The sequence below is a fragment of the Acinonyx jubatus genome, chromosome A1, assembly GCF_027475565.1.
Source record: "Acinonyx jubatus isolate Ajub_Pintada_27869175 chromosome A1, VMU_Ajub_asm_v1.0, whole genome shotgun sequence".
NCBI lineage: Eukaryota > Metazoa > Chordata > Mammalia > Carnivora > Felidae > Acinonyx > Acinonyx jubatus.
In genome coordinates this window covers 67,804,355-67,831,377 of record NC_069380.1, presented here as the reverse complement: position 1 = coordinate 67,831,377, position 27,023 = coordinate 67,804,355, and the positions used below count along the sequence as shown (strand labels likewise).

Genomic DNA, 27,023 nt, shown 5'->3' with positions numbered 1-27,023 from the left:
GTATAATTTCAAAGTGTACTTAATTTACACACTGTAATCTATTTAAAATAGCTTATTCAGATACAGTTTTTAGCAATGTGTAATATTTTCAACATCAGGTCAAAATGCATCAGATTCCAAAGACTTCCAATGTTGCTTTGTTACCGGACTTACCAAACCAAGACTTCAATACAATGTGCTGTAGATATTTGATTCAGAAACTCAATAATCTTCTTTTGATTCACAGGCCTAAATAAATTTTATTTCACAGCTGTGACCATTAATTTAAACTGAAATATATTAAAAATCAGGCTAATGTAGGTGTTTTGTTTTTGTTTTTTTTAGGGTTTTCCTACAAGAATAAAAGGTGAAATAGTTGGAATATTAGGTCCCATATTTCCAAAGAGATTTCAATCTTTTTTTTTAATTTTAACGTTTTTATTCATTTTTGAGACAGAGACCGAGTGCAAGCAGGGGAGGGGCAGAGAGAGAGGGAGACACAGAATCTGAAGCAGGCTCCAGGCTCTGAGCTGTCAGCACAGAGCCCAATGCGGGGCTTGAACCCATGAACCGCAAGATCATGACCTGAGCTGAAGTTAGACGCTTAACTGACTGAGCCACCCCAGGCACCCCGAGATTTCAATCTTTTGGAGGTTTACAGTTAAATCTATTCAAAGAGTATTTAGTACATACCATGTTAAAATCTTCACGACTAGAGATATGTTATTTTTAGGTATTTTGATAATCTTAAAACTTTACCCATACGTTTATACCTAACTTATATACTTTATTGAAATGCAGTCATCTAAAGTCATAGCATTACCATTATTGGTATTAATCCCCCAAAAGGCACAATTTGATCTGGTGAAGCATAAAGGTATGTTTTAACTTCTCTGTCAGGCTGACAATAATTTTTTTAAGTGTATTTATTTTTGGGGGGAGAGAGCAAGCATGTGTGAGCATGCCCGAACAGGGGAGGGACAGAGAGGGAGAGAGAGAATCCCAAGCAGGCTCTGTACTGAAAGCTCAGAGCCGTATGCAGGGTCTCTATCCCATGACCATGAGATCATGACCAGAGCTGAAATCAAGAGTCGGTTCTCAACCAACTGGGCCACCCAGGTGCCCCTGAGAATAATTTTTAATATAATAAGCACAGCTGTCAAAGTAACAAAAAGGCAAATATATATGGTGTATTTCTGCACGCTATTAAAATTTCATGATGCATTTCTTACAGAAATATCTCTACATTTATACTTTTGTAACTATTCTGTCTCTATCATTTGTATCTCGTTAGAATCTACTCATATCCAAACTGAAATATTTTTCCAAAAAAAAATGTAGCATACTTAGAATTCTTTTTATTCTGTAGGCCAGAAAAATATAAGTATATATGAAAATAGTAGGTAAGAACAGATGGAGAGAAACAGATAACAAGGAAAAGTCAAAACAGAAGCAAAAAAACCCCCTTAAGAGTGGAATCACACATCCTTCCCCAGGGGCTTAGGTTTGAAGACAATGGCTAAGAAAAAAAACTGTGTAACATAAAAATTATCCTTGAAAAAAAATCTCTTGAGTTAAGTATGATATACATGCCTTTATGTCAAGTTCATTGCTTAGAAATATGTGTAAATGTATAATCTATGCATTGTAGTGTGCCACATATAATTTCCTGGAAGAGGACACAGAGAAAACACTCAAGTGTATTACTAACTGAAAAACTTTAACAAATAAAAAGATTCCAGCCTCGTTGGCTCTGCCTATTGGTTGAGTCATCTAGAACTATCTTATCAGTTCCTCACCTCCTCCTTAGTGACCCTGTTCATTACCTGATCTTTTCCTAAAGGAACACTAGAAAGTCAACATCATCCACTGGCCTGGTGACCAGAGTATTTCTCATTCAGTGGTCGGTGGTCAAATCATCCGTTTGTTCTTGTCAGAGGACTTACCAATATGCAGGGACAGTGGTATCTTTTGTCTGTGTGCAGTAGAATGGTTGGCTGGCTACTTAAATTACTTTTGACCCCTCTCCCTTAAAAAAAAATTATAATAATGATCTCTCTGATTACAGATTTCATTGACACAACTGTCACCAAATCTTAACCAGACAAGACTTGCAGGTCATGGGCTGCTGATTCTTTAAGGTTCGTATTAAACTGTGCTTCTTCCCTCACCACATCCACTAGAGAGAAGAACCAACAGAATGTTAGAGCCAAAGGGAGATCATCTGCTCCATCTGCAAAGTGAACTTAAAAAATTCCAGTCTTGGGATGGCAAGGAGAAAACTACAATATTGTAATGTTCTAATTTTACAATGCAGCAAAAACAAGTTTCGCTTCCAGGAAAACAACACTTGGGGCTATAAAAAGTGATGCATGGCTTCTAGGCTCTGTACCTTGGAGGCCAAACTTTCGATTATAATTTTGGTTACTGGAGGTATCAAACTGGGGAAGGATGTGTTTGTACAGTAAAGAATGGTAGCAGACTCTAGAAATTTCACTTACTTGGGACAAACAAGTCCCAAGTCCCTGGTTTCGGCTCTACAACACCAACCTGTCATGGGTCAAGATCTATGTGTAGAAACTGACAACCAGCTTCTGCTTTAGAGAAGGTTTTTATAGCTACTTATTGTGAAGAGGAAGAGTACAAACTATCAGCTGGGTCACTTACAAACGATCACTTAAATGATATAAAGATATTAGTAAATATTAGAAATAATAGTAAAATAATAAAAAGTAGTAAAATAGTAAAAATATAGAAAAAAAATTTTATTTTGGGTAGTACAAATCAACCACCTTTCCCCGTTCTTCTTCCCAATCATAAAACGCCTCACACCTTCTAGCCTCTAGTAATGTGCAGTCTCCTCTGTATATCTTACAAGTTTCAAGTTCTATCCTTGGCCATATTCACTTACAATTTCTATTCCTGGCCATATTTCTCTCTCTTTATGTATACTCTACCCAGGAGGTTTCATCTACTCTCCACATCTGAACCACAGGGATGACCCTGAGTCTTTATATTCATAGATAACGGGAACAGATCTTTCAGGCTTTATCCAAATATTCTAATTACTTATTAGGTGCATCTATATGGATGACTGCCATGTCCAATGTTGAAATCATCTCCCCCAGCTATCCCTCCATGAAAGAAAGACAGAATCTTTCTACTTGGCACAGAAACTAGATTATCACAATATTGCACGACTATTCCTTCTGACTCTGGTCTATTGCCACTAAGCGGTCAATCACATCACCTCCATGTTACCATTTTTTATACCAATTTTGACCATGGTCCTTCACTACAAGATCAAGTCCAAAGTCTTCAATCTTCTGTAACTTAGCTTTACATTTTTTTAGCCTTACCTCCTTTCACACTTCTATATGAATTCCTAGTTTAGCCAATTTAGTCTATTTAACAGCCAGTAAACATATTCTATGCATTTCACATGCCACTTCCGGAAGACTTTGTCCTCCTGATTCTTCAAGGTTCTTATTAAACTTCACCCTTTCCGTGTCACCCTAACTAGATACAAGTGCCGTCACAGAATATTAGAGCTGAAGGGAGATCATCTACTTCATCTGCAAAATGGGCTTCGAAGAATCGTCTCCTCCATCTATAAAAGCAAAATGTTTGGGGAGGGGCGCCTGGGTGGCTCAATTGGTTAAGCGTCCGACTCTTGATTTCAGCTCAGGTCATGATCTCACAGTTTGTGAGTTTGAGCCCCGTGTTAGGCTCTCTGCTCACAGTGTGGGAGCCCTCTCTCTCCCTTGGGATTTTCTCCCTCTCCCTGCCCCTCCCCTGTATGCCCTCTTTCTCTCTCTCTCTCAAAATAAAAATAAATAAAACTAAACAAAACAAAAAAAAACTGTCTAGAGAAACTGAAGCCAAAGGACAATAAAAACACTTTTATTTCCAAATACTGTTTTTTTCCAATACATTTTTCCTGAGTGTTTCCTCTGTGCCAGGAGCTGCACTGGCCACACAGAATGAGAGTTTAATGAGAAAGACTGATTGCATGTCTATTATCACACAAATAGCTAGACTTCGGTGAGTGCTACGAGAAGAGGGAGTACAGCATGCCACTTATGTCTGAAGTATGACGGCTCAGGGAAGGAGTGAGGCATGAGGTTAACCTTGTGTGTGAAGGAGTTAACTCAGTTTGGGAAGACGAAGAAGGCTTCCCTGAGGAGGAAGAAATCTTTTAAGTAAGGGTGAAAGTGAGTAGGAATTAACTGCACAAGGTAAATGATTGCTACATGTAGAAGGGAAGCCCAGGCAAGCACTTCCAAGGAACTAAAAGAAGGTGTGGGTGCTGAGAGCTAAGGGACAAGGAAGACTGCACAAGGTGAGGCCGGAAAGGCAGGGATGGGCAGGAGCACACTGCACCTGGGAAGATCATGTGAGGATTCCTGGGCTTTATTCTAAGAACAATAGGCCTGGGACAGCATGTTCCAAGATACCTCAAGTCAGGACGATGGCTTACCCTAGGAGGCATGGGAAAAGCAACTTGAAATCAGAAAAAATTCTACCAGTTTTATTTCAATTGAAACATCTTCTGTATCCCTATCACACTTCCTGGAGTGTGTGTTCTCATCTGAAGTCATGTCAAAAAAGGGAACTCAAGTCAAAAAAGGAAAGCACGTGAATTTATAAATACTGCCATTTTTTAGTTGGTCTCCTTGGCTTGGACAGGAGGTAGTGTATGGATATGAATGTCTCTGCACCTGTCAACACTTAAGGCAGTACAGGCTTGTTTGACATTTTCTAAAAGCCCAATACTCCATACAAGGACAGTCCAATAAAAAGCTCTATTTCACTATCTGGCCATGAATTGGTGCTACACTTGAAGTTAAATCTTCATTCTCTTCCCCTTTCCCATAAAACCATTAATAAGGGAAAATATTTTGAGAATATACCAACAAAATTTTTTCAAGGTGTTGTTTTAATCCCCATTGCTTTTTGTTCTCATCTTGTCTACACCAGGTAATGAATTTCAAAATGCACTCACAATTTATTTCCTCTAAAATTACATTTATATCAAGGATAAAATTTAAAGAAGGTTGGGTGACAACGTTATTAATAAAAGAACAGGTGGAATTTTGGAGTGATTTCTCTGTTCAAGGTATTGTGCTAGACACCTGAAAATGGGTTATCTCATTTAATCCTAATAAAGACTTTGAAAGGCGCATCTATCTCACAGATAAGAAAACCGAGGCTTATTGTTTCCCTACAATATATACACCTTACACCTGTGTTGTCAGTATGGTAGCCTGCAGCCACATGTGGCTACTAAGCACCTGAAATATGGCTAGTCTGAATGAAGATGTGCTGTGAGTGTAAATTACACACCAGATTTCAAAAATGTAGCATAGAAAGTAAGATTTCTCAATTTTTGACTATTGATTACATGTTAAAATGGCAATATTTTACATAGTGTGTTAAATAAAACGCATTATTAAGATTAATTTTATCTGCTGTACTTTAAAAAAAATAAGCTACTAGAAATTTTTAAATTACATGTGTGGCTCACATTATACTTGTATTGAACGGTGCCAGCCCAGACCAAAAGCTGGATACTGAATTCGTCAGTAAACAACAAGTTCAAAGGCAGCCCGGTATAGAAGAAAAGAGTATATGGATTCTAACAGAACTCGGTTTAAATCCCTCCATCAATGACTAGTCTTGGGTAAAAGACCCAACATCTCTGCACTTCACCTTTGTCACTGGCATTATGGTGGTATTAAATATCCCCAAACAACTGTTGTATGTAATTATGTAAAGCAGCTAGTGGGCAGAAGGGAGAGAACACTTACTGAATACTTCCTATAACAACTAGTTAATTTAAAAATGGATTTCCCAAATGAGTAGAAAGTTCACGTATTTGAAAATCATATTTTATTCTCTTTAAGTGGGAAGAGTTAAATAACTAGCACATTTAATGCCTGCTTTAGCGTAATATATGCATTATACACTGTACTGAAATATATATAATATACACAGATTCTTTCTTTCTATGTAAGTTATTGAGAATATGTTCTAGGCTGGGGGGCCAGATGATAAAGTTAGGATGAGGTATAAAATGTGAGGACACAGAAGGGTCCACGGGGCCCTCACAGATACAATGGACGAATTCCAGTGAAAAGAGTTTATGAACTCTACTTCAGCTGATCCCTGGTCTTTTTACATCAAGAACTGAGACTAGTGAGTAAAAAGACATCTGGGCAAGTAGAATTTTCCTCTTTTCATAGGCAAACAAATAAATTGTTCAGTATACCAAATTTAGACTAGCCTGCTATTAGTAATCTCCACTAAATCATAAGAAACTACAAAATTATGTGGACTAAACTAAGGGTATTTTACCATATTCTGTCTCCTAGGCTTTTGTCAAGAAGTTTGTCCTTTGTATGTGACTTTATCAATGTCTGAGTTATATGTATACGTTTAAATGTATACAGTAGTATACATTTAAATATGAATATGGAGCAGTTGGGGCATTTACTTTACTATTTGACATATGTTTATGGCTTAAGATCGCCATGTGACAATGTATCAGACTGCCCTGTTCTGTATTGTTGTTGTTGTTTTTAGTAGTATGGGGGAAGTATTAATTCAGGATTTGAGTCACTTCAACGTAGCCCCTTAAGAGTCAGACACCTATTAAATTTAGCACCAAAACTGTTCATTTGTTTCCTATAGCAATTAACTCTAAGAAAATGAGACTGGAGAAGTAAAAAGCTATCAGATTCGAAGATCTTAGAATAGCAAGAGGAGCCATGAAAATTCAAAAGTTTGAAATTTAACAGAAGAAACTAATATACAAAATTTTAGTTTAGCTATTAAAGTGCATGTGCAATGAGTTAACAGGGGGATGGGGACATATGTTGCATTAAAAATCCCCTGTGATTTCATATGTTGTATTAAAAATCCACGTCTTGTAATGAATTTTTGAGTACCCACTGAACACACGTGACTTGGGCTTTGCTCTTTCAGACTGACTTGAAATGTGATTATATCTACAGTATACTTACAACTACCTTTCAGTAAGTGTCTTCAAATGTGGAGCTACAGCTAGAATTAGGTAGGGAAAAAAATTACACTAAATCAAAATTATTAGCAATTATTAATAAGAATCAGACAAAATAATAATGTGTAACTAGTAATTAGAAAAATTTGCTAAAACCTTGAACTAAGATATTATTATCTTTCTGATGCTGGAAATTCTAGGAAAATATATAGTCAGTTAACATAAGAGAAAACAAATACTCGAAACCATTTAAGCTACCAACCGTATTTTCAAAATGCATGCTTAAAAAAAGAGTTCATATCAGGAAAAAGCTTACTTGCATTAACTTTAAATTAGCTAATACTTGAGTTACACCTTTGAAGAAACTTCTGTTTTGTTTCTAGGAATGCTTTTTTCACTTCCTTTTCTTTCTTTCTTCCTTTCTTTTCCTTTCTTAGGGGGGGTAAGGCAGTTGGATTAAAAAAAAAGTTAAGCCACATTCTTTAATGTGAATGGCATATTTGTGCTCCTATATGCTAATAACTCTCAATCTCACTGAGCTGTTACGATGTCTTCAAATAATTTAATAACGTCTTCAAAGTTTCATCTTAATTGCAGAGTTCATTTTTGTAAAACGCCTTGGCACCACTCGATCTTTTAAGAGATGAGAAAGGTCTCTGTCCTCTGGACTTGACATTTTTTGCCGTATATGCGTGAGCAATTTTTGCTGTCAAATATTGCAAAGGTAGATTTTTTGTTGTTGCTCAATCTGAAAATGTCTCCACTATGCTTGCACAGCTCCCCTCTTCCCAGTACAGACCTGCCCAACCCTTTTCTCCCCCTGCAAGTTTTAAACTTTGTTTCCTTTGGGTTTCTGTACAAGTGCTACTAACAATATCCAAGAGACAAAGAGCTGGGCTGTGGGTTCACGGGATGCCAAATTTGAGTTGTGAAACAAAGCACTCAAATTTAAGATTCAAGATGATGGTGGTGGTGATGCTGGCAAAACCCCCACATATTATTACAGAGCATGAGACCCCAGAGCCATCTCCCTAGACAGCTCCCCCTGCCCACAGCCACCCAGAGCACTGGGGAGTGCTGGCCCCGGGACGTCGGCTGCCGGCCGCATCGCGAAGCCCCCTGCCCGCCCCCGGCCCTCTCACCGCTTCACTCGGATGATCTGGTCCCGCATGGGCTTGATATCCTGGAAGCTCTGCTGGTTGACGAGGCTGTAGACCAGGATGAAGCCCTGGCCGTTCTTGATGTACAGGTCCCGCATGGACGCGAACTGCTCGGTGCCCGCCGTGTCCAGGATCTCCAGCACCGACGGCGACGAGTCCACCTCGATCTCCTTGCGGTAGAAGTCCTCGATGGTGGGGTCGTATTTCTCGATGAAGGTGCCGGTCACGAACTGCACGGTCAGGGCGGATTTGCCGACCCCGCCCGAGCCCAGCACCACCACTTTGTACTCGCGCATCGTCCCTCCGCGGCCGCCGCCGCCGCCGCCGCCCGCGACATAGACCTACGCCCGCCGCGCTGCGCCCCCGGACCCTGCGCCGGCGGCCGGCCCCGCCGCCTCTCGCGGCCGCCCCCACCTCACGGCCGCCGCGGCCCCCCGGGCGCCGGCGGAGGGAGCAGTAGCCCTGGGCATGGGCCGAGCAGGGCGGCAATCCGGCCCGCGAGCGCCGGCAGGCACTGAGCACGAGCTGCGAGCGGGAGCCGCCGGAGCCACCGGAGCCGCCCGAGCCGCGGGCCCGCAGTGCCACCCGCCCGCCCCGCCCCTCGCGCCTCCACGCCCAACTCCCCGCCCGCCGCCGCCGCCGCTTCCTCGGGCGCCGGAGCGCGCGCCCGAGCGGGAGCCGCAGCGCTGCCAGGGGCGGGGCCCGGCGGCAGGAGGCGGGGCTCCGCGGCGCAGCCCCGCCCCTGCTCCCCGTCGCCTAGGCGACCGGCCGCGCGCGCTCCCGGGAGACTGCGCGGTGCGGAAGCCTCGGCTCGCGCTTAGATAAACAACCTCCTCTGCCACCCAACACCTTACCCCGCACGCCCCGTCGAACCCCAGGGCCTGCGTACTGGGCATGCGCAGTTGGTCTGCCTGAGCCGGGAACCTGGTCAACTTGAGAATCCCACGCTCGGCATTGGGGCGGAGGCAAGATGTTAGCGGGGCCAGAGCAGTCTGCAGGCTTTAACGTGAGGCTGAGAGTGAAAAGAAGAAACGGGCAAGGACCAAAAGGAGGTATTACGGATTTTGCCTGACACCACCCAGTCTCTCTGTACCCCTGAGGGCTTCGGTGTTTTCTTGTATAAACATAAAGAGAAGCTTTTTTAAGAGGGCGCAGATAAATACAACGGAGTGAGCCTTTTTTTAAGCATCAGAACACTGAAGGAGAGGACATAAGGCCCCCAAAGCCACTGCCCGAGGCGGCAAAGGCGAGTCCGCGCAAGTCAGGCCCACGCCCGGTTACGTCGCCGGGGTCCCGCCCACCGCCCCCAGCCCCGCCCTTCTCCAGCGCCAAACTGGTGTCGAGCTCTTCCCACGCCCTCTCAGCTACGGGCGCCTGGAAAACCGGGAGAACAGAGCTCCAAGCCGCAAAAGAAGGCCCAGGGCCACCTCATAGCAACAGCTAGCTGGGGCACCTAGTAGGAAGCTGGGATTCATTCCAACCAACCAGATAACGTTTCTGTACCCCATGGTACCATTCTCGGCCAATAGAGAGCCGCTTCATACCACGTGATGCCCACCCGTCAGCCAATGAGGAAAACTCTAGTCGCAGGATCAACCAACTCACCTCCCCTCGCCTGGCCAAGCTGGGCGTTTGTTCCTGAGCACTCTCTGCCAACCAATCGTAGGTGAGCTGACGAATGACGGAGGCTCGATCTGAGCCAACCAGGATTCGCGATTCCCTTGCCACCTAGAGCCGGTCGTATGGAGACGGGGCCACTGGTGGGATCCGGGAGGGGTCGGAGGATGAGGGACCGGTCGCTGTGCCCTGTGCTGGCAAGGAGCAAGGTGTGTTGCAGGCGAGAGTGATGAATTCAGACGTTTAACGTCGTCTGCTTGGCATTCTGCCTAAGTGATGGGCTTGGAAATGGTGCTGAGCGATGTGGGCTGAATCGTGGGATGAATAGAGAAAACAGGGACTTTTGTCTTTAGGGTGAGAAATTTTCTGGTACTTAAGGAGACGTACTGCAGCAGTTGGCACGGATCTTCCATGCGTGCCTCCTGAAACATTTTTTTTTTTTTTTTAACTACTTAGTTTTAAAACTTACCGTTAGGTCTTTGTAGCCTTGTATGTTACAGTGTCTCACGCCCATAATGTTAAATTTAGGAGAAGTTATATTCCCAAGTACTCCTGGATTGTATTTTGTAATAATGGGTTATTGGATTTACTTGATTTAAACTATGTCCTTCTCAGACTAGTCTACGTCCATAAGTTGCTAAATCACATTTCTCGGGAATAATAAATTTCTGCAGTTCTTACGTTTAGTCGTGGCATACCTCTTTGCCCTTTCCCTTCCCTACAAGGTCATCATGTAGAAAGGATTCTGGTCTGAGTTTCTCGAAAAACCAGGTGTTTCTTTACCGTCTTTTCTGCCAATTATCAAACTACAAAAGTGTACTCAGATTTAACAGTGTTCTATTGCCCTGTCCGTCCATTATATTAGAATGAAGAACTTAAGTTTGCATTATCTTGCTATAGTATAACATATACCAAGTTTTGGCTTAAAATAATTGAGGGCAAGTGTCCTGTCAAAAAGTGTAATAAATATAACTCAGCCTTTATTTCTTGATTAAATATCGTCAAAGTATGAGAGGTAATATCCGAGCCTATGGAATCTGCAGATAAAGCAAACTGCAAAAGAACTAAGAATCAGAGGAACGTTTTAAGAGCATCGAAACTAAAGAGAATTCTAAACTAGTAGTGTGGAAAGGTGAATTAAAATGAAAGGAGCTCACATGGATGCATTATATCTGAGCTTTTTGGCAGGGATATTTCAAGAAGATGTTTATAAATGCGGTGTGCACCTAGCTTTTTACAAGTCTCATGTTTTGTGTGAAACTTGTATGCTTATTTGAGATTACTTTAGCTTAGTAACAGCCACACTTCTTTTAAGAGCAAAGACAGACTGTCTCTTTAAGATCCAAATTGTGCATGATGGTGGTAAGTTCCTAGGCTTTTTGAGGGTTAAATGGAGCCAAGAAGCATCAAACTTTCTTTGTATAGAGCATTACAACCCGTGTAGTACCTTAATTACAGTGGAACTGAAAAATCATTTACTTTGCAAGCAAAAAAAGATCCAGTGGCAGTTCGTTCGTTCTTTCTTTCTTTTTCTTTCTTTCTTTCTTTCTTTCTTTCTTTCTTTCTTTCTTTCTTTCTTTCTTCCTTCCTTCCTTCCTTCCTTCCTTCCTTCCTTCCTTCCTTCCTTCCTTCCTTCCTTCCTTTCTCTCTCTCTCTCTCTCTCTTTCCTTCCTTCCTTCCTTCCTTCCTTCCTTCCTTCCTTCCTTTGTATTATTTTTTTAGAAATTTCCATTGGGATTGTGGATCAAGAATGTAATCTTAAGCAGTTTTTTCACTTCCCAGGTCGCAAGAAGTTGAGAAGCTCTAGACTGTTGTGCATCTGATAGAAGTTGTCACACACAAAAAATAGTGAGTGGGCTCTCTAGCCACTCCACTTAGCATAATAAAGAATAGGAGAGCTTTTTGACATTTTTCAGGCTGTTTTCCCTGACCTTTCATTACTGCTGACTTTTCTTGATAAGGAGAGGTATACAGAATGCAGCCTCATTTATATTTCTCACGTTGATGTTCGATATTCATTCTTGATGAATTCATATTCATTTGATATTCATTCTCAATATTTATTCTCAATGTTGCCTTAAAGGCGGGTTTTTGATCACTAAGAGGCAAAAGAAACATGATAAGTAGGGCATATTTCCTTTTCTATTCTGCCTTATATGTGGTGGTACTTACCTAATTTGAGGCCGTATGTGAAATACTGGCTGAAGGATTAGCTGCCATAGGAAAGGATGTCAGAACGTGTAGAGAATTTTGAAGATCTGGTTTGGAGATGGGTATTTGTCTCCTGATTCCTTAATCGTGTTCATTTTTATGCCAGCATGAACTATCTATTCTGACAGTGATTTTGGAAATAAAAACTTATGTCTCCATTCATTTGTTTGTGCGAAAGACAAAATAGAAATGAGATACAATGAAATTGAATTTTCTCCAAGAGCTATAAATCTGTATGATAGTGAAAACACTGTATACTGACACTTTAGGGTCTCTTTAGCTTCAGAAGGACATTGCTGGGAGAGAAAAAAAAAGGAAAACTTCATTTCTCCCCACTAAATCTGAGAGTTATCTCACCTATGCCCAGATAGCCTCAACTGTCACACTTGTGTTACCATGGAAACCTAGCTCCTTCCTTGGCTTCTGTGAAAGATGTTGGAAAAGGTGGGATGAGGTGGGAAATACACCGTGTTCTGGGACTTTCTAACTAGAGCAGGAAGCAAGTATGCAAAGAATTTAATGTAAACAAGTTGGAAGAGGACGTTTGCAATAATAGCAGTGCTTCTTGTCTGTAAAACCCCAATGCTTATTGCTTCCTATTAAAGCCTGCATATATGTGATTAACCATAAAGGGGAAGGACAAGTGAAGTCTATTTTGCACCTATGAAATGCAGGCTGGCAGTTATAAAGAGAGCAGAAGACATTTTCATGGCCTCTGAGGCTCCTAATACAGTTGAGAAACAGAAATATATATATAAACAGTGGAAAGGAAGGAGCAAAAAAAAATGTTTCTTTTTTAAAAATGTGATGTGTTTTAGTGGTTTTGAAAAGAAAGAACTGAAGGCAGAAATTAAATGAGGATGTAAACAAGTCAATGAAAAAACCTTCTGGTCGAGATAGTGTTGCTGAAGGAAATGGCTTAATGATTAAGATATAGGAAATAAAAAGAAAAAGCTCGGAGAATCCTAAAAGCTTGAATGTTTGGAGGAAAATAGAGCTTCAGTGTGGTTTACTTAACACGGCCAAAGAGGAAACATGGTGTTGCTTGCATCCCCAGCAGTTTCCCTTTCTTTTGGCTGAAAAACATGGGATGAAACAGGATTGATCGTTAATGGCAGTCCTTTCCTCTCTGCCCCATAGTTAGTCCACAAGTAGGCACATGACTTGGTTCTCATTAGAACGGGAAGAAGTCCTTAGAACAGGAAGAGCTGGGGGATTCCTGGGATTCTGACAAGAATGAGTAGACATCGCCATTGTTTTGATGTCACTCCCCCTTCCTGCCTTGTACATTGAAATAAGAGACTGGCTGCCGTCTTTGGGCAATGATGCCTTATGGCTGAGGTTGAAACCCAGCAAGCTTTGGATGGTGAGGAAGGTGGGGAAGAATCCAGGCCCTGGAAGACAACACTGAACTGTCATACCAATGCTGGAAATGCCCACCTTTGAACTTGTTAACTAAGTACACAGCCAGCATCCTTTGGTTTAAGTCTGTGTTAAAGTCTGTTTTGTTTTCTCCATCTTGGAGTCAAATATGTCCCAACTCTTATAGAAAGTGTGAGAGTTTTGAGACAAAATATATTTAAAAAAATCAGCAAGCGCTTGTGAGCCCTTTCATTCTATGTATATCCTGAATGGTATTTCAAAGACATTAGGGCATTAATTGAGCACTTAGTATGTATATTTTGTAGGTTCTGGGGATACAAAAATAGATAATTATCCAAAAGAGCTCGTAGTTATAGACGTCATAAACAGAAGAGACTGATGTTGAACAACTGATCGCACACTTACATTACATAATAAGAGCTTACAATTCATGCTAATAAGAAAAAATTAGAGATTGCAAGGATGCAATAATAATATAAATAATAAAATATCACAAAATATATAACCACATAACTGAATAAAATTATAAAAACATACACTTTCAAGGACATGATATTATGTGTAGTTTATACATATGAATTCTTAGAGGCCAAGAGAAAGAGGAATAAACTGAAGTGGGTTTTAATTATGGAAATCTGTCTGAAGGAAATGAATTTGGAGCCAGGCTTTGATGGAACTAGCCACAGAATAGACAAGATTGGGCAGAAGGGAGCACTCTAGGTGCAAGGAGCCGTGAGCAAAGGAAGAAAGCAGAATGATGTAGGAGCAAAATAAGGTAAATACAGAATCACCAGATTCTTTAATTCTCTATAGCAATGCCATTCTAGGGACAACTAACTATCAGGGGGGAAGAATCAGAAGCTAGAAGTCTCAAGGCAAGATTACAAAAGGTATAAAAATAATGCAGGAAAAAATAATACAGAAGAAAAAGAAAGTACAGGGGTAGGTTTCAAGAAGTTAAGGCATTATTCAAAATGATGAATAATTTATACTGTAGGCATCATGAAATAAATGTCATAAGAGTAATTACGGACTTGAGGGCATCAAGAAGGTGGAATTCAAACTTTCACAAATAGAAGCAGAAGGAAAAATGAGGAGTAGCAAAAAATGAAGACAGCAACACAGTTTTTGCTTATGGGTATTTTTTCATGTAGCTGTCACTGGCGTGCTTTATGTAAAAATGAATGGAGTTTGATTGAAAAGAAAAATTTCAATGGGCCAGTAATATATAAAGATAGTCTTTTAGGTAAATAATGTAATTTAAAATGTTTTTCCTAGAGTGCCTTTTTGTACCTTACCATAGAAAAGTCTTTTCACTAAAGAAGCTGTAAGAAATAGGGGCGCCTGGGTGGCTCAGTCGGTTAACTGAGCCAACTTCAGCTCAGGTCATGATCTTGCCGTCCGTGAGTTCGAGCCCCGTGTCGGGCTCTGTGCTGACAGCTCGGAGCCTGGAGCCTGCTCCAGATTCCGTGTCTTGCTCTCTCTACCCTTCCCCTTCTCGTTCTCTCTCTCTCTCTCTCTCTCTCTCTCTCTCTCTCAAAAATAAACATCAAAAAAAGAAAGAAGCTGTAAGGAATAATAAGTTACAGATTAGTGACGCATTTTGGAAATTAAAAAAAAAAACACATTGATGTGCCAAATATAATAGTATAGCAACAATAATAAATACTTGTAACAAAAATCAGAAGCTTGCCAGATTTTCTGTGGTGTCTGGTCAATATGGTTGTCACAATTTTTCTAATGCTATTTTCTGTACAAATATAAGAATATTTCTTAAAAATTAGTCTACAATAGGCATATGAACATTTCTCGATATTGTTTATAATAATGCAGTGAATAATTATTGTGCTTTGCCATTGCCAGAGCATGTCCTACATGTCCAAGAAGCTTTTCATTTTTTAATAAAGAGTATAAAAATGATTAGGAGCCATCATACAAATTATGTGACTCCAAGATGCTGAACTAACATTATAACATTATTACTGCTCCTTCCTGCAAAGTCATGGAAGCTCTTCCTCAAGTGAAGAAAATGAAGAGGTGATGAGAGGATTTGAGGGAGCTGTTTGGTCCGGGGACTGGGAGAAGAGGGTGGTGGTTCAGGTGCCAGTAATGAGCAGCCAGCCACCCCACGGGAGAATCAAATAGGAAAAGAACATTACACATGTGCTTGTGCTTCTCACTCACTGGGAAAATCAGTGCCTGCCCCAACACGTGTGGTGACCCAGAGCTCTGGCCCAAACAGACTCAAGGGGAAAATCAGGGCCACACAGAAGCCCTCTGCTTGTCAGGAGCCAAGAAACTCTTAGGTCCTAACCAACTTGGAGCATTTGCCGGCCCACACGTTGTGCTCTTCCTTCCCGGGACTTGTGAACTGCACCCTCAGGACTGTTCCCTCTCTCCTCTCAGGGGAAGCAGAAGATGATCTCTAGACCTAAAGAGCGATCGGCTGTGATTTGCTTGGACTTGGGGTTCTCTGCTCTAGAGTTCATTTATTAAGTGACTCAGAATGGGTTCTGGAAAGGTGATCAACCATTTGGTTTACCTGGGATGGTCCTAGTTTTAGTCCAGCAGCCTGCAAAGCCTCCCTGAACCCTAGTGGGTCACCCTATGTCCTCATATGCTTTTGCAGAGGGAAGTGAATGCCCATGACAAGGTATTTTGAGAAGTACAACTATTTCAAAGGAGAAAAAGATTATAGATGCCATCAGAAGCACAAACATTAAAATGGACCGAGCATTTAAAATTAATCCAATAAACATGCTAAAAAAGATAAGGGATAATGGGAGACTTATGGAAACAAAGACACGTAAAAGGAACCAAGTGGACATACTACAAATGGAATGTATAATCGTTGAAATAAAGAGCAAGAGAGAGAGGATAAGATGGCAGAAGGGACACCGTTAAGGAACACAGGAATGAACTGGAAAACCAGATTGAGGTCATCTCACAGAAGGAGAAACAGAAGTTCAAAGAAATAGAAAAAAGAATAACCGAGAGATGGAAAACAGAAGTGGCAGCATACAGATAATAGGAATTCTCCCAAAAAATGACTTCTTAGAGAAATGATAATGGGAAATTTCCCATGAATGAATGGATGGATAAACAGATAAAACACCTCAGGTTGAAGTTTCAACCTGGAGTTTCAAAGGAAAGTGATCTGGAAAACCTACACCTACACATATTATAGTGAAATTTGGGATATCCAAGACAGAAAATGTTTAGATTTTAACAGTATGAAAGATTAACATCAGATTAAACATCAGACTTCTGAATAGCAGCATTAGAAGCAAGAAGAACAGTGGAGTAAGGTTTTTAAAATATTGAACAGAGAAGAGATTTAGAAACCGAAGTGTAATATTCAGCCAAAGTGACATTCAGGTGTGAGAATAAGGTACAAATATTCATAGGCATAGAAGGCCTCAGAATCTCAGAATATTGCCACACAGAGGCCCATGTTGAAAACAGTGGATAAACCCCTCTTACAGTGCATCTTTCTCAATTACTGATAACTCAAGCAGACAAAAACTACAGGGATACCAAAGGTTTGAATTAATAAAATTGAACTAGCAGACATATACAGAAAAATGTAACCTATGATTAGAGCATACATATTTGTTTCAGAGCACCTACAGAACATTTGCAAAAATTGATCATATGCTGGATCATAAGAAAACCTTAATACATTTATAAGAATAGATATCATTCAGGGGCGCCTGAGTGGCACAGTCGGTTAAGCATCCGACTTTGGTGCAGGTCATGATCTCTCAGTTCATGAGTTTGAGCCCTGCGTTGGGCTCTGTGCTGACAGCTCAGAGCCTGAAGCCTGCCTCAAATTCTCTCTGTCCCTCCCCCTGCTCTCACTCTCTCTCTCTTTCTCTCAAAAATAAATAAACATTAAAAAGATATATTTAAAAAAAGGTATCATTCAGTCTCTGAATTCATAATTACATTAGAACTTTAAAAATAAGACAGACGAAGAACCATATATTCAGAAATTTAAAAACTCATAATCCTAAGTAACTCATGGGTTAAAAAGAAATTTAAAAACACTTGGAACCTAGTGATAATGAAAATACCATCTATCAGAACTTGTGAGATACAACAAAGTGGTTCTTTGATGGAAATTTAGAGCTTTAATGTGTATACTAGAAAAGAAGATATAGGAAATTCCTGAACTTAACCTTCTCTCATGGACATGCTGAGTCTATAGCGACATGCAGAAAAATCCTCTCTTAAAAAAACCTAAAGGCTGGCTGAGTGATGACTACAAATTGGGCAAATGAGAAGAAAACCACACTGAAATGAGTAGGAGAGGCTGAAACACAACCTCTCTAATAAGCCCCGTACCTGGCACAGTGTCCCACAAGTAGGAGGGAACTCAAAATCCAGAGCTTTTTCCTAAGTAGTGAAGGGTTCAAACCCCACAGCAGAAAATTAAAACACTAACTCAAAAAGATATCTGAATTCCCATGTTCATTGTAGCATTATTTATAGTAGCCAAGACATGGATACAAGTGTCTATCAATGGATGAATGGATTAAAAAAAATGTAGCATATATCTGCAGTGGAATATTATCCACCCATTAAAAAGGACAAAATCTGGCCTTTGTGACAACATGGATGGACTTTGAGGGTATTATGCTAAGTGAAATAAGTCCGAGAAAGACAAATACCATAGGATCTCTCCTATATGTGGAATTAAAACAAAACTTAAAAAAAAAAACAAGCTCACAGATGCAAAGAACAGATTGGTGGGTGCCAGAAGTGGTGAGTTGGGAGGTAGAAGAACTGGGTGAACTGTTTTTGTTTTAGTTTAAATAAATTGAATTTTTTATTTCATTTATTTTATTATTTAAGTTTACTTATTTTGGGAGAGAGAGAGAGAGATTGAGAGAGAGAGAGAGAGAGAGAGAGCAAGTGAGCATGTGCAAGTGGGAGGGAGAAGAAAGAGAGCATCCCAAGCAGGTTCCACACCACCAGCACAAGCCAGATGCAGGGCTCAAACTAACAAACCATGACCTGATCTGAAATCAAGAGTTGAATGCCCAACTCACTGAGCCACCCAGATGCCCTGAAATAAACGGAATTTTTTTAAAAAGAGAGGCATCCTACAATTTAACTGACCAGTGCTTCTTAAAAATAAGAAAAGCCTGAAAAACTCTCACAGCCAAGATGAACCTAAAGAGACATGAAAACTAAATGTAACGTAACATCCTGGATTGGGATTCTGGAACAAAACAAGGACTTTAGGTAAAAACTAAGGTAATCTAAATAAATTATGGACTTTAATTATTGACATTGTGTGACAAAAAAGAAAACCCTTGGGTTTTTAAAAATTAAATTCCAAAATAAAATACAACGGATAGCAAAAAAGTCAAACATAAAATTAATATTTAAAGTGTATTTTGCTTAATCCGACATATTATTATTTCAATGTATAATCAGGACAAAATTATTAAGATACTTTACCTTTTTTTCATACAAAACCTTTAAAATCTGGTGTGTGTTTTAGGCCTACAGCATCCTTACTGGACACATTTCAGATGATCAATAGTCCTATGTTGCTACTACATTGGTGATAGGTGGTGAATTGTTCAGGGCAGCAATGGAGATAAGATTTGAGAATCTGTTTTCTAAATATTGACAGGACTAGATGATGGTTTGGATGAAGAGGTAATGGGAAAGAAGAGAACTCAAGGAAAACTTTCAGATCTTTGGCCTGAACATACTAGTCTGTGTGTGGTCTCTGTGGTTGGGTCAGATTTTTAGAGTGGCTTTGCTTGGGATTCTCTAGACTTTTATTTCACTGGTTCCTTCCTATTTCCCAGGTTTCTCTTCAGATATCATCTCTTTGGAAAGACCTTTCTGAACTGCACAATCTGGAGTAATCCCTATTTCAGGACACTGTGTTATATTACTGCTTTTTATACATCCATCATCACTCTCTGAAATTACCATTTAGATTATTTCTTCATTGTCTGTATACCCCACTAGAATGTAAGGTGTTGGTCTCTCTTGTTCCTTTTAATCCTCAGTACCTAGGTCAGTGCCTTGTACAAAGCAAATGCTTAATACATATCTCTTGAATGACTGAAAGGAATTTAGGTAAACAAATTACAATTCTTGCCAAAAACTTAGAAGATCAAATATTTGAATATCAATACTTCAAAAGTCAAAAGAGAATTAAAAAGACACCTGTGTTGGGGCACCTGGGTGGCTCAGTCAGTTAAGCATTGAACTCTTGATTTCAGCTCAGGTCATGATCTCATGGTCATGATCTCACAGTCGTGATATTGCACCCTGAGTCTGGCTCCATGCTGGGTGTGAAACCTGCTTAATATTCCCTTTACCCCTCACCTTGTGCATCCGCGTTCTCTCTCTCTCTCTCTCTCTCAAAAAAAAAAAAATATACTTGTTACAAAAATGTAAATTCTTACAACTCACATTATGCTATTTAGTTTCTAACATTAGCATTCAAGGGATAATTCTAGACGACTAACTATGTGTAAGGTACTATGCTAGGAATAAAAGGTGATTTTCTCCTATCAGATAGATAGATGGATGGATGGATGGATGGATGGATGGATGGATAGATAGGTAGGTAGATAGATAAATAACCAAGCATAATGTTAAAGACTAGATTTCACTTTGAAAAAGTGGCTTACAGAAGTGTAGGTGCAACATTATTTAGGATACATCTCCACGTATGTATGGCCTATTCTCTATTTTTTTTTCTGGTTTATGTTTAGGTTGTAAGTTTCACAATCCTTAGCATACTTTTGTGGTTAACCTAACAACTTTGATTGAGAACATAATTTTCCAAAATTACTTTTCCCATTTGAAGTAAGGGCAAGTGCTAGTTTCTTGCGGGGTTTATACTCTTCTTTTTTACACAGTGGGAGTAATGTCTTCTTTTTAGCTCGTATAGTTGTGTACACTGGAGATAGAATTTACTGCTTATTTCTTGTGACCCCTGCTGTAACCCTGAGCCGACTTCTGTCTTAACATCAATGGCACATTGCCATGCTGTCTTCTCTACTCACTGAAGATAGGAACAGTGTTCTGTTCATTTGGGTTTTAGCAGCACCTGGCACATTGTGTAAAACATTGTGGGAACTCATAAAATGTCTGTAAATAAATGAACGATTGAATGGACTTATAACTTTGCTTCTAAAGATCCTGTAACATCGAGGAGATGAAAACAAGGGAAGAGAATGGGGAGTTTCTCAATATCAAGGAGAAAGAGATATAAATATTTCTCTAAAACTGGCTTTGTATCCCCCAAAGAAACTTCTAGCTCAGAAATAGGTCTGCAGTAGGCAAGGTAGGTGGCCGTCTTTGGGCTTTAGAAGTGCCAGGAATGATTTGGAAACTCAGCTTTTCTATTAACTGCCGCCTGAAATTTTATACCTATGGTTTTAGTTTTTCGATGTGAAAGCTTTTTTTTTTTTTTCCAGTTAAAATGTAAGTGGGAGCTAGGCAGTTAAATTGTACTATCTTTCTATAAACTCTGGGGGCATTCAGCTGTGCTGACCGGTCAGGAAGAGAAAACAAGGAAAATAAAATAGAAGAAAAGTAGTTAAATGGCACAAGTGTGTGTCGAAAGTGACCATGAGCAGGTCGTGGGGACCCATTATATTTTGTGCCATATAGTAATTTTTTTTAATAAGATTAATCTCCTCGCACGGTGTAACATGACTAGTAACAACCTTCTCAGTTACTGGATTCTTAGATGTGATTCAAATAGTATCTTTTTTCTAGTGATTACAAGAATTTTCCAGGCCTTGGAACTGTATCCCTCGTCTGTTTCCATCCATTTCTTCTGCTTCTCACACTATTACATTCAACAGTGATTTGGGGAGCCCTGGGGAAGACAGAACAGTCACAGCTGAAGGCCTGATTGTTCTTCTCAGCAGCCAGCCAGCTATTTTGTCAAGGAGAGTTATCCATCCTTCTTTCCAGGGTGATCTCCTCAAAACTCAGCTTCTGGCTCTTAACAGAACAGTACCTCCTCTTTTATTATTGTCTAGTTAATGCTTCTCACCCAGCTTCACAAAATATTAGCACTTAATGAGTAATTAACCACATGGAAATGGCTGCACTAGCGGAGAAGGAGAAATCTTGTTTACTTAATCAAAGCACTACCTCTGTGCAAATGGAACTGATGGCAAAATTGATTCCAGTTTACATCTGAATGAGAGAAGCTGAGGGAGACATTTCAGGGATACTTAGCCTTTTTATTTTCCTTGGCATGCCAGGTAGTTGAACAGGGTTAAACTATCCCATCATGCAAGTTGCCTTGACTTCATTCTGTGGGGGACTGGTCTCTGGGATTTTTTTTTTTTTAAATGAAGACTTTGGTTAAACTACTGTTGTTTCCAGTGAGAAGATGCCACAACATATGTAAATTATCTAGAAAAATATTAATCTGTCAACATAAGTTATACGAACAGCAGTCAGCTCCAAGACTAAAACCGAACGTGTGCGTTTTGCACCAGATACTGACAAAGTCAAAGGAGCGAAAATAGGCAGCTTGCGGTGTGCTAAGGTTATGATCATGGCACTCAAAAGAAAGCAATCCAAATAGAATTATTGAGAAAGGAGATCAATCAACAGCATATGTTACTGAGGTTTTACACGGAAAATGCAAAGCTCGAGGGGCTCAATGCTGCCTGTATTAGGGCTGTACATTGTCTGAAGCTGGAGCTGTTCTACCTGGATCTGTGACTAACGGAGTCAGGGAAGGGCTGAGACTCAGTAAGATGTTTAACTATGGCTGGGTGAATTACCTGTGCATAGGATTGGGCCTGTTTTCAGTATTCCTCAAATCCTGGCTCTCCAAAAGCAGAAATAAAGAGCACTAATTCATTCAGGTCACTAGCTATCCATCCAGATATCTATCATCAACTTATTTTTATTTATTTATGTATTATTACTCTACAAGTTTCCAGAAAGGACTAAAGTACGTTTCATAAATACATCTAAGATAACCTTGAATAAAAATTAACTATAATGATACATTTTATAATTTTAAGAGTTAAATCAGATCTTTCCAAGAAACTTGAACAGCTATCTGTCCAAAAAACAGTATTTATAGAAACAATTTCACATTGAAGTTCATGTTAAAGCTTTCACCATGGCATTCACACTTTGTCTCACTTTGTGTGTGTGTGTGTGTGTGTGTGTGTGTGTGAGTCCCACTAGTTAAGAATATGGGGGACACAGGAGTGGGCTTATGTTTTTTGAGAATTGCATATTTGACAAAATATTCTAGATGATTCTGACACACCTCTGTGTTGAATATCAATGTGCCCTACTAATTTTGTATTTTCTGAGGTAAAAATCATGCTTAGAGTAAGTGATGATCTTGAAAATTACTACTGAGGATATTGAATAACCAGATTACATACCTCAAGTCCAGAACCTAGTTAAAATTCCCTTTCCTCGTGTGTCCCTCAAATTAGAATTAATCTCTCTCTCTCTCTTCGCATTCCCCAAATACTTCATACTTCTCATATTTACTGCATTTTCTCTTGTATTTTGTTTATTTTACCTCCATCTGTTATGGGACTCATGGATTTTTGGGCCAGTGGGGGAGAAGGATGGAGAAGGTACATCCCCCCCCCACCCCATCTCTTAATCTCTGTAATGCTTTGGCTAGTCAATAGTATGTATTCAATATATGGTGACTGGATTAAACATGAAATGATATTAAAATTATGATCAAGTCCCAAATTACTGAATTATTGTATTGCCCTCTCTATTAAAAGGTGTTATTTCTACTTTCATAGTACTTAAAATCAGTGATGTTTTAAAAATGAGTGAAGCCAACTAAAATTATAACAGAATATGTCTTCAAAAAGAGTAACTTTGGCTTAATTCACAAGAACGACAACTAAGTCACATCCTTTAGGTAATTATTTGTTAATTTTCAAGCCAAATCTTACATTAAAACACAAACTCTGGATTTGACAAAATAGTGGAAAATACAGAAAAGCGCCCATTTGCTATCTCCCTGTATATACATTCATTCTTAAAAGGAATCAATCACATCATGCTCTACTTCAGTAAAAATCACCAATAAGACAATTATAATCAGGTAAAAACACAATTATAAAACAAGTCACAAAGGCAAATGAGCTTTAAATGATATGAGTCTTCAAGTTTAAAAAATTAGGTAAATTTATAAAAACTCAAGCCTTTGGTATACTTTTGTCTGTGTCCCCTTAAAATTTCAGGAGCTTTTCATGTTGGTTGGAAATCGAGGATTTCTGAATGGCAAGACTAGAAAAGCTGCCTAACAATATATCTATTATGTCTTAAACCCTTTGTCAAAAAGACCCTATCTTCCCTTCCAGCCTAAGGTCTGAGGTAAACAGGATAGGAAAACTTGGAGATGGTGGGAGGCCCAGGAGTTCCATGGGGGCTCAGGCAAGAATAGCCAGATGACGACAGAGTAAGGAGTAATGAACACCACTGGCTTCCTCACTGTGAGTCCACAATGGGTGCCTTGGATGGCGCTCCTTGTATTGACTCTCACGAATTACATGATCTGATCTTCTGTACGGACGTTTCAGAGCGTAGTTGAGTGTGCTAAAATGGCATTACTTTCTACTCAGAACCTGATGTTTTTCTGTGCCTGTTTTTGGCCAACTTATTTCCAAATGCATTTTGGAAAAATAAAAAATAGGCTTCCTTGGGGCTAGAGAAGTACAGTTAAAATGCACACAACCATTCTATACCCATTTGTAGGTTCCTTTGGGAATGTTTGCTCAAATCAGGCTCCTGAGGACCCATATTTGTATTTATTTATTTAAGTTCTCTTTGGTCGTAGCTCACTGGTACATCATGCCCAGCTCATGGGCCAGTCAGATTTGCTTCCTCCTGGGAATTTAGAATTGTAATCTAAAGGCTGGGTGTTTGAACAAGGAAATGACAGAAAGCTACAATGAGGATGCCTTTTGGGGGGCTCCGTATACAAAGAAATCAGCAGAGAATGCTAATATACAGAGGAAAGCCATAGAATGAAGCAGATTTATGTAGAAAGGTAGAGAAAAGCAGTGGTGACCCACTTTATTCCAGAGGTCATAGCTCACTTAGTTACTGAGAGCTTTCTGCCTCATGAGGAGATCTGATCACATTTTCCACCATTGATGTGTCTGATGCCTCTCCCACTCCAACCTTATACTAAATTTTTCTTTAAGCTAACATCAGTGGATTTTTATTACAACCAGAATATTCCTGACAAAGACAAGCTTATTCCATTAGGATGTGTTCCGCTAAACCTCTGGTAGGCTTACGCTGGAAATGAACAGCATTCTGCTGTCAGTGTGTCAGCATGAATTATATGTAATAGCCCAAGCGTTGTTCAGAACCTAACTATGTTCATGACAGTGACTTTAAGAGCTGCCTCCTGATGGTTAGTTAGAGGGTCCTGCTATATTCTCTGGAGGATATCCTGTGTCCTTTCTGTAATGATGGAAATATTGTCCCTCATGTGTGTTACTATTTGCATTAATAACAGAATGCACCACAGAAGCTCCAGGCAAAAGCCAAGTCGTGCATTGTGAGGCCTGGGATGCGGCTTATCTCACAGACCCAGGCAGATGGGCCTCCAAGAGTGGACAGTCCAGGAGGGTTTGAATGTTTCCTGCAGCTATTCACGTAAAAGGAGGTGTTTTGCTTCAACTTAGCATGTCTGTTGTTATGTAAGTAGTGTCGTTGTGTTCTGGAAAGACTAAAAGTTCATCTGAAATCTCCTAGTTCCTCTGTAAGACAGCACATGGCTTACCCGGAACACAATTGGAGTTTTCTCCTGTGAACACAGGGAGCGCCTGCTGTCCTATCTGCAGGGCATGGAGGCTTCTAGATTGTAGCCTATATCGCATGTGTAAATTTGCCATCATCTCTAAAATAGCTTTATATTTAAATTTTTAATCAATTTGAAAATGAACTGCTTAGACCATACGTTCATCCATCCAAATTGGGACACTTTCAAGAGTAAAATGGATGGTATTGATAATAAAGCTACGTCACCAAGCACAAATTGGGGCCGCCCCAGGCAAACTGGATAGTATTGTCACCCTACCCTAGGCTTTTTTATTCACTTTCTGAGTACTCATGTATTGCGAAGCCCATGAAACATTTCAATTATATGTTCATTCGAAACCAGACAAGAACTTACACAGTAGGTGAATACATGTGATTGTGACTAGATAAATCATGTAGCGAGTCAAGAATGCTGTTGTTGTGCAGTGAACACAAAGACCATGTGTGTATGGATATAAGGTTGACCAATGTGGTGGGGCCATTAGATTCAGTCCCCTAATTTTAATATAGTCATGTTGTTAACAATGATAATAATAACCTAGCTAACATTATGCTACACATAGTGCTATTTGTTTTGTTTATTTTATCTTCACAATTGGTATGGCTTTTCACCAAATCACATTTTAGCTGTCATTTGGAAAACTGTTCACGATCTCACCACTAGTCAGTGGCCATATAAATTGGAACTTCTCTGGGGTATCAGTTTCCTCATCATTAAGATTAAGTGGGTTGTGGGGCACCTGGGTGGCTCAGTTGGTTAAGCGTCCGACTTGGGCTCAGGTCATCATCTCACGGTTTGTGAGTTCCAGCCCCATTTTGGGCTCTGTGCTGACAGGTCAGAGCCTGGAACCTGCTTTGGGTTCTGTGTCTCCCTCTCTATCTGCCCCTATTCTGCTTGTGCTCTCTTTCTCTCTCTCAAAAATAAACATTAAAAAAAATTTTTAAAAAGATTAAGTGGGTTGTACTCCATAAGCCCTAACGTCTCTTTCAGCTTTTAACTGTCTATATTCAGTGATAGATACTTTCAAGATTTTATTTTTTTGCGGGGGTAGGGGGGGAGTTTTGATTATTTTGATTCTTGTCCTTAATACAAAATAGAGAATATACATGTTGATGAAAGAATATATTATAAATATGTTTTGTACACAAATACTTAGTATGAAAGCAACCTTAATGATGCATTTATAAAGTCACACTGGCGGTATGGTGTAGCATCAAGCACCTGGACTAGAATTCAACTACTTACTTTCTCTGTGATTTTGCTAAAGTTACCCAGCCATCCTAAGCCTGAATGACTTCAACTGTAAAATGAGAATAAGAATAGAATCTTCTCAGTGATATTATGTGGATTAAGTAGTATGTAGTATGTGAAGTGTCTGCTATATACCAGGTAAATAGATGTATCCAATCAAGAAATACTTTTTTCCTATCGGAATGATAGCATCATTACTGAATATTTATATCATAAATGTATACCACATCTTCTTATAATTAAACTAAATATTGCCAATGGGCATCTCTATTGTCGATATTGACTTTTACTGTTAGAGGCAGTAATTACACTGGATAAAAGCACATCCATGATAATATACATTATCAGGGTCCAACATACCTGGACCCAAATGCTTTTCTCACCTTCCCAAAATGACCTTGGGAAGGTTGCATAGTCTGTTTCCTCATTTGAAAGCAATGAATGAGTACTGTATATAAATTACATGTCGCAAGTCCTTGTTTACAGTCAATAATATGCACTATCATTACAGTTAAGATAAAATTGGGGGTGCCTGGGTGGCGCAGTTGGTTAAGCATCTGATTCTTGATTT

At 39.8% G+C, this 27,023-nt stretch overlaps 1 protein-coding gene across 1 annotated transcript in view; it reads right to left on the bottom strand.

Moving 5' to 3' along the window:
* The window catches only part of RAP2A (RAP2A, member of RAS oncogene family), a 35,895-nt gene extending 27,287 nt beyond the window's left edge, over positions 1-8,608 (bottom strand). Inside the window, exon 1 of the mRNA XM_027065121.2 lies at positions 8,143-8,608. Coding sequence (XP_026920922.1) covers positions 8,143-8,456 — 314 coding nt within the window. The 5' untranslated portion in view covers positions 8,457-8,608. The remainder of the gene's footprint in view (positions 1-8,142) is intronic.
* Between the last annotated feature and the right edge of the window lie 18,415 nt (positions 8,609-27,023).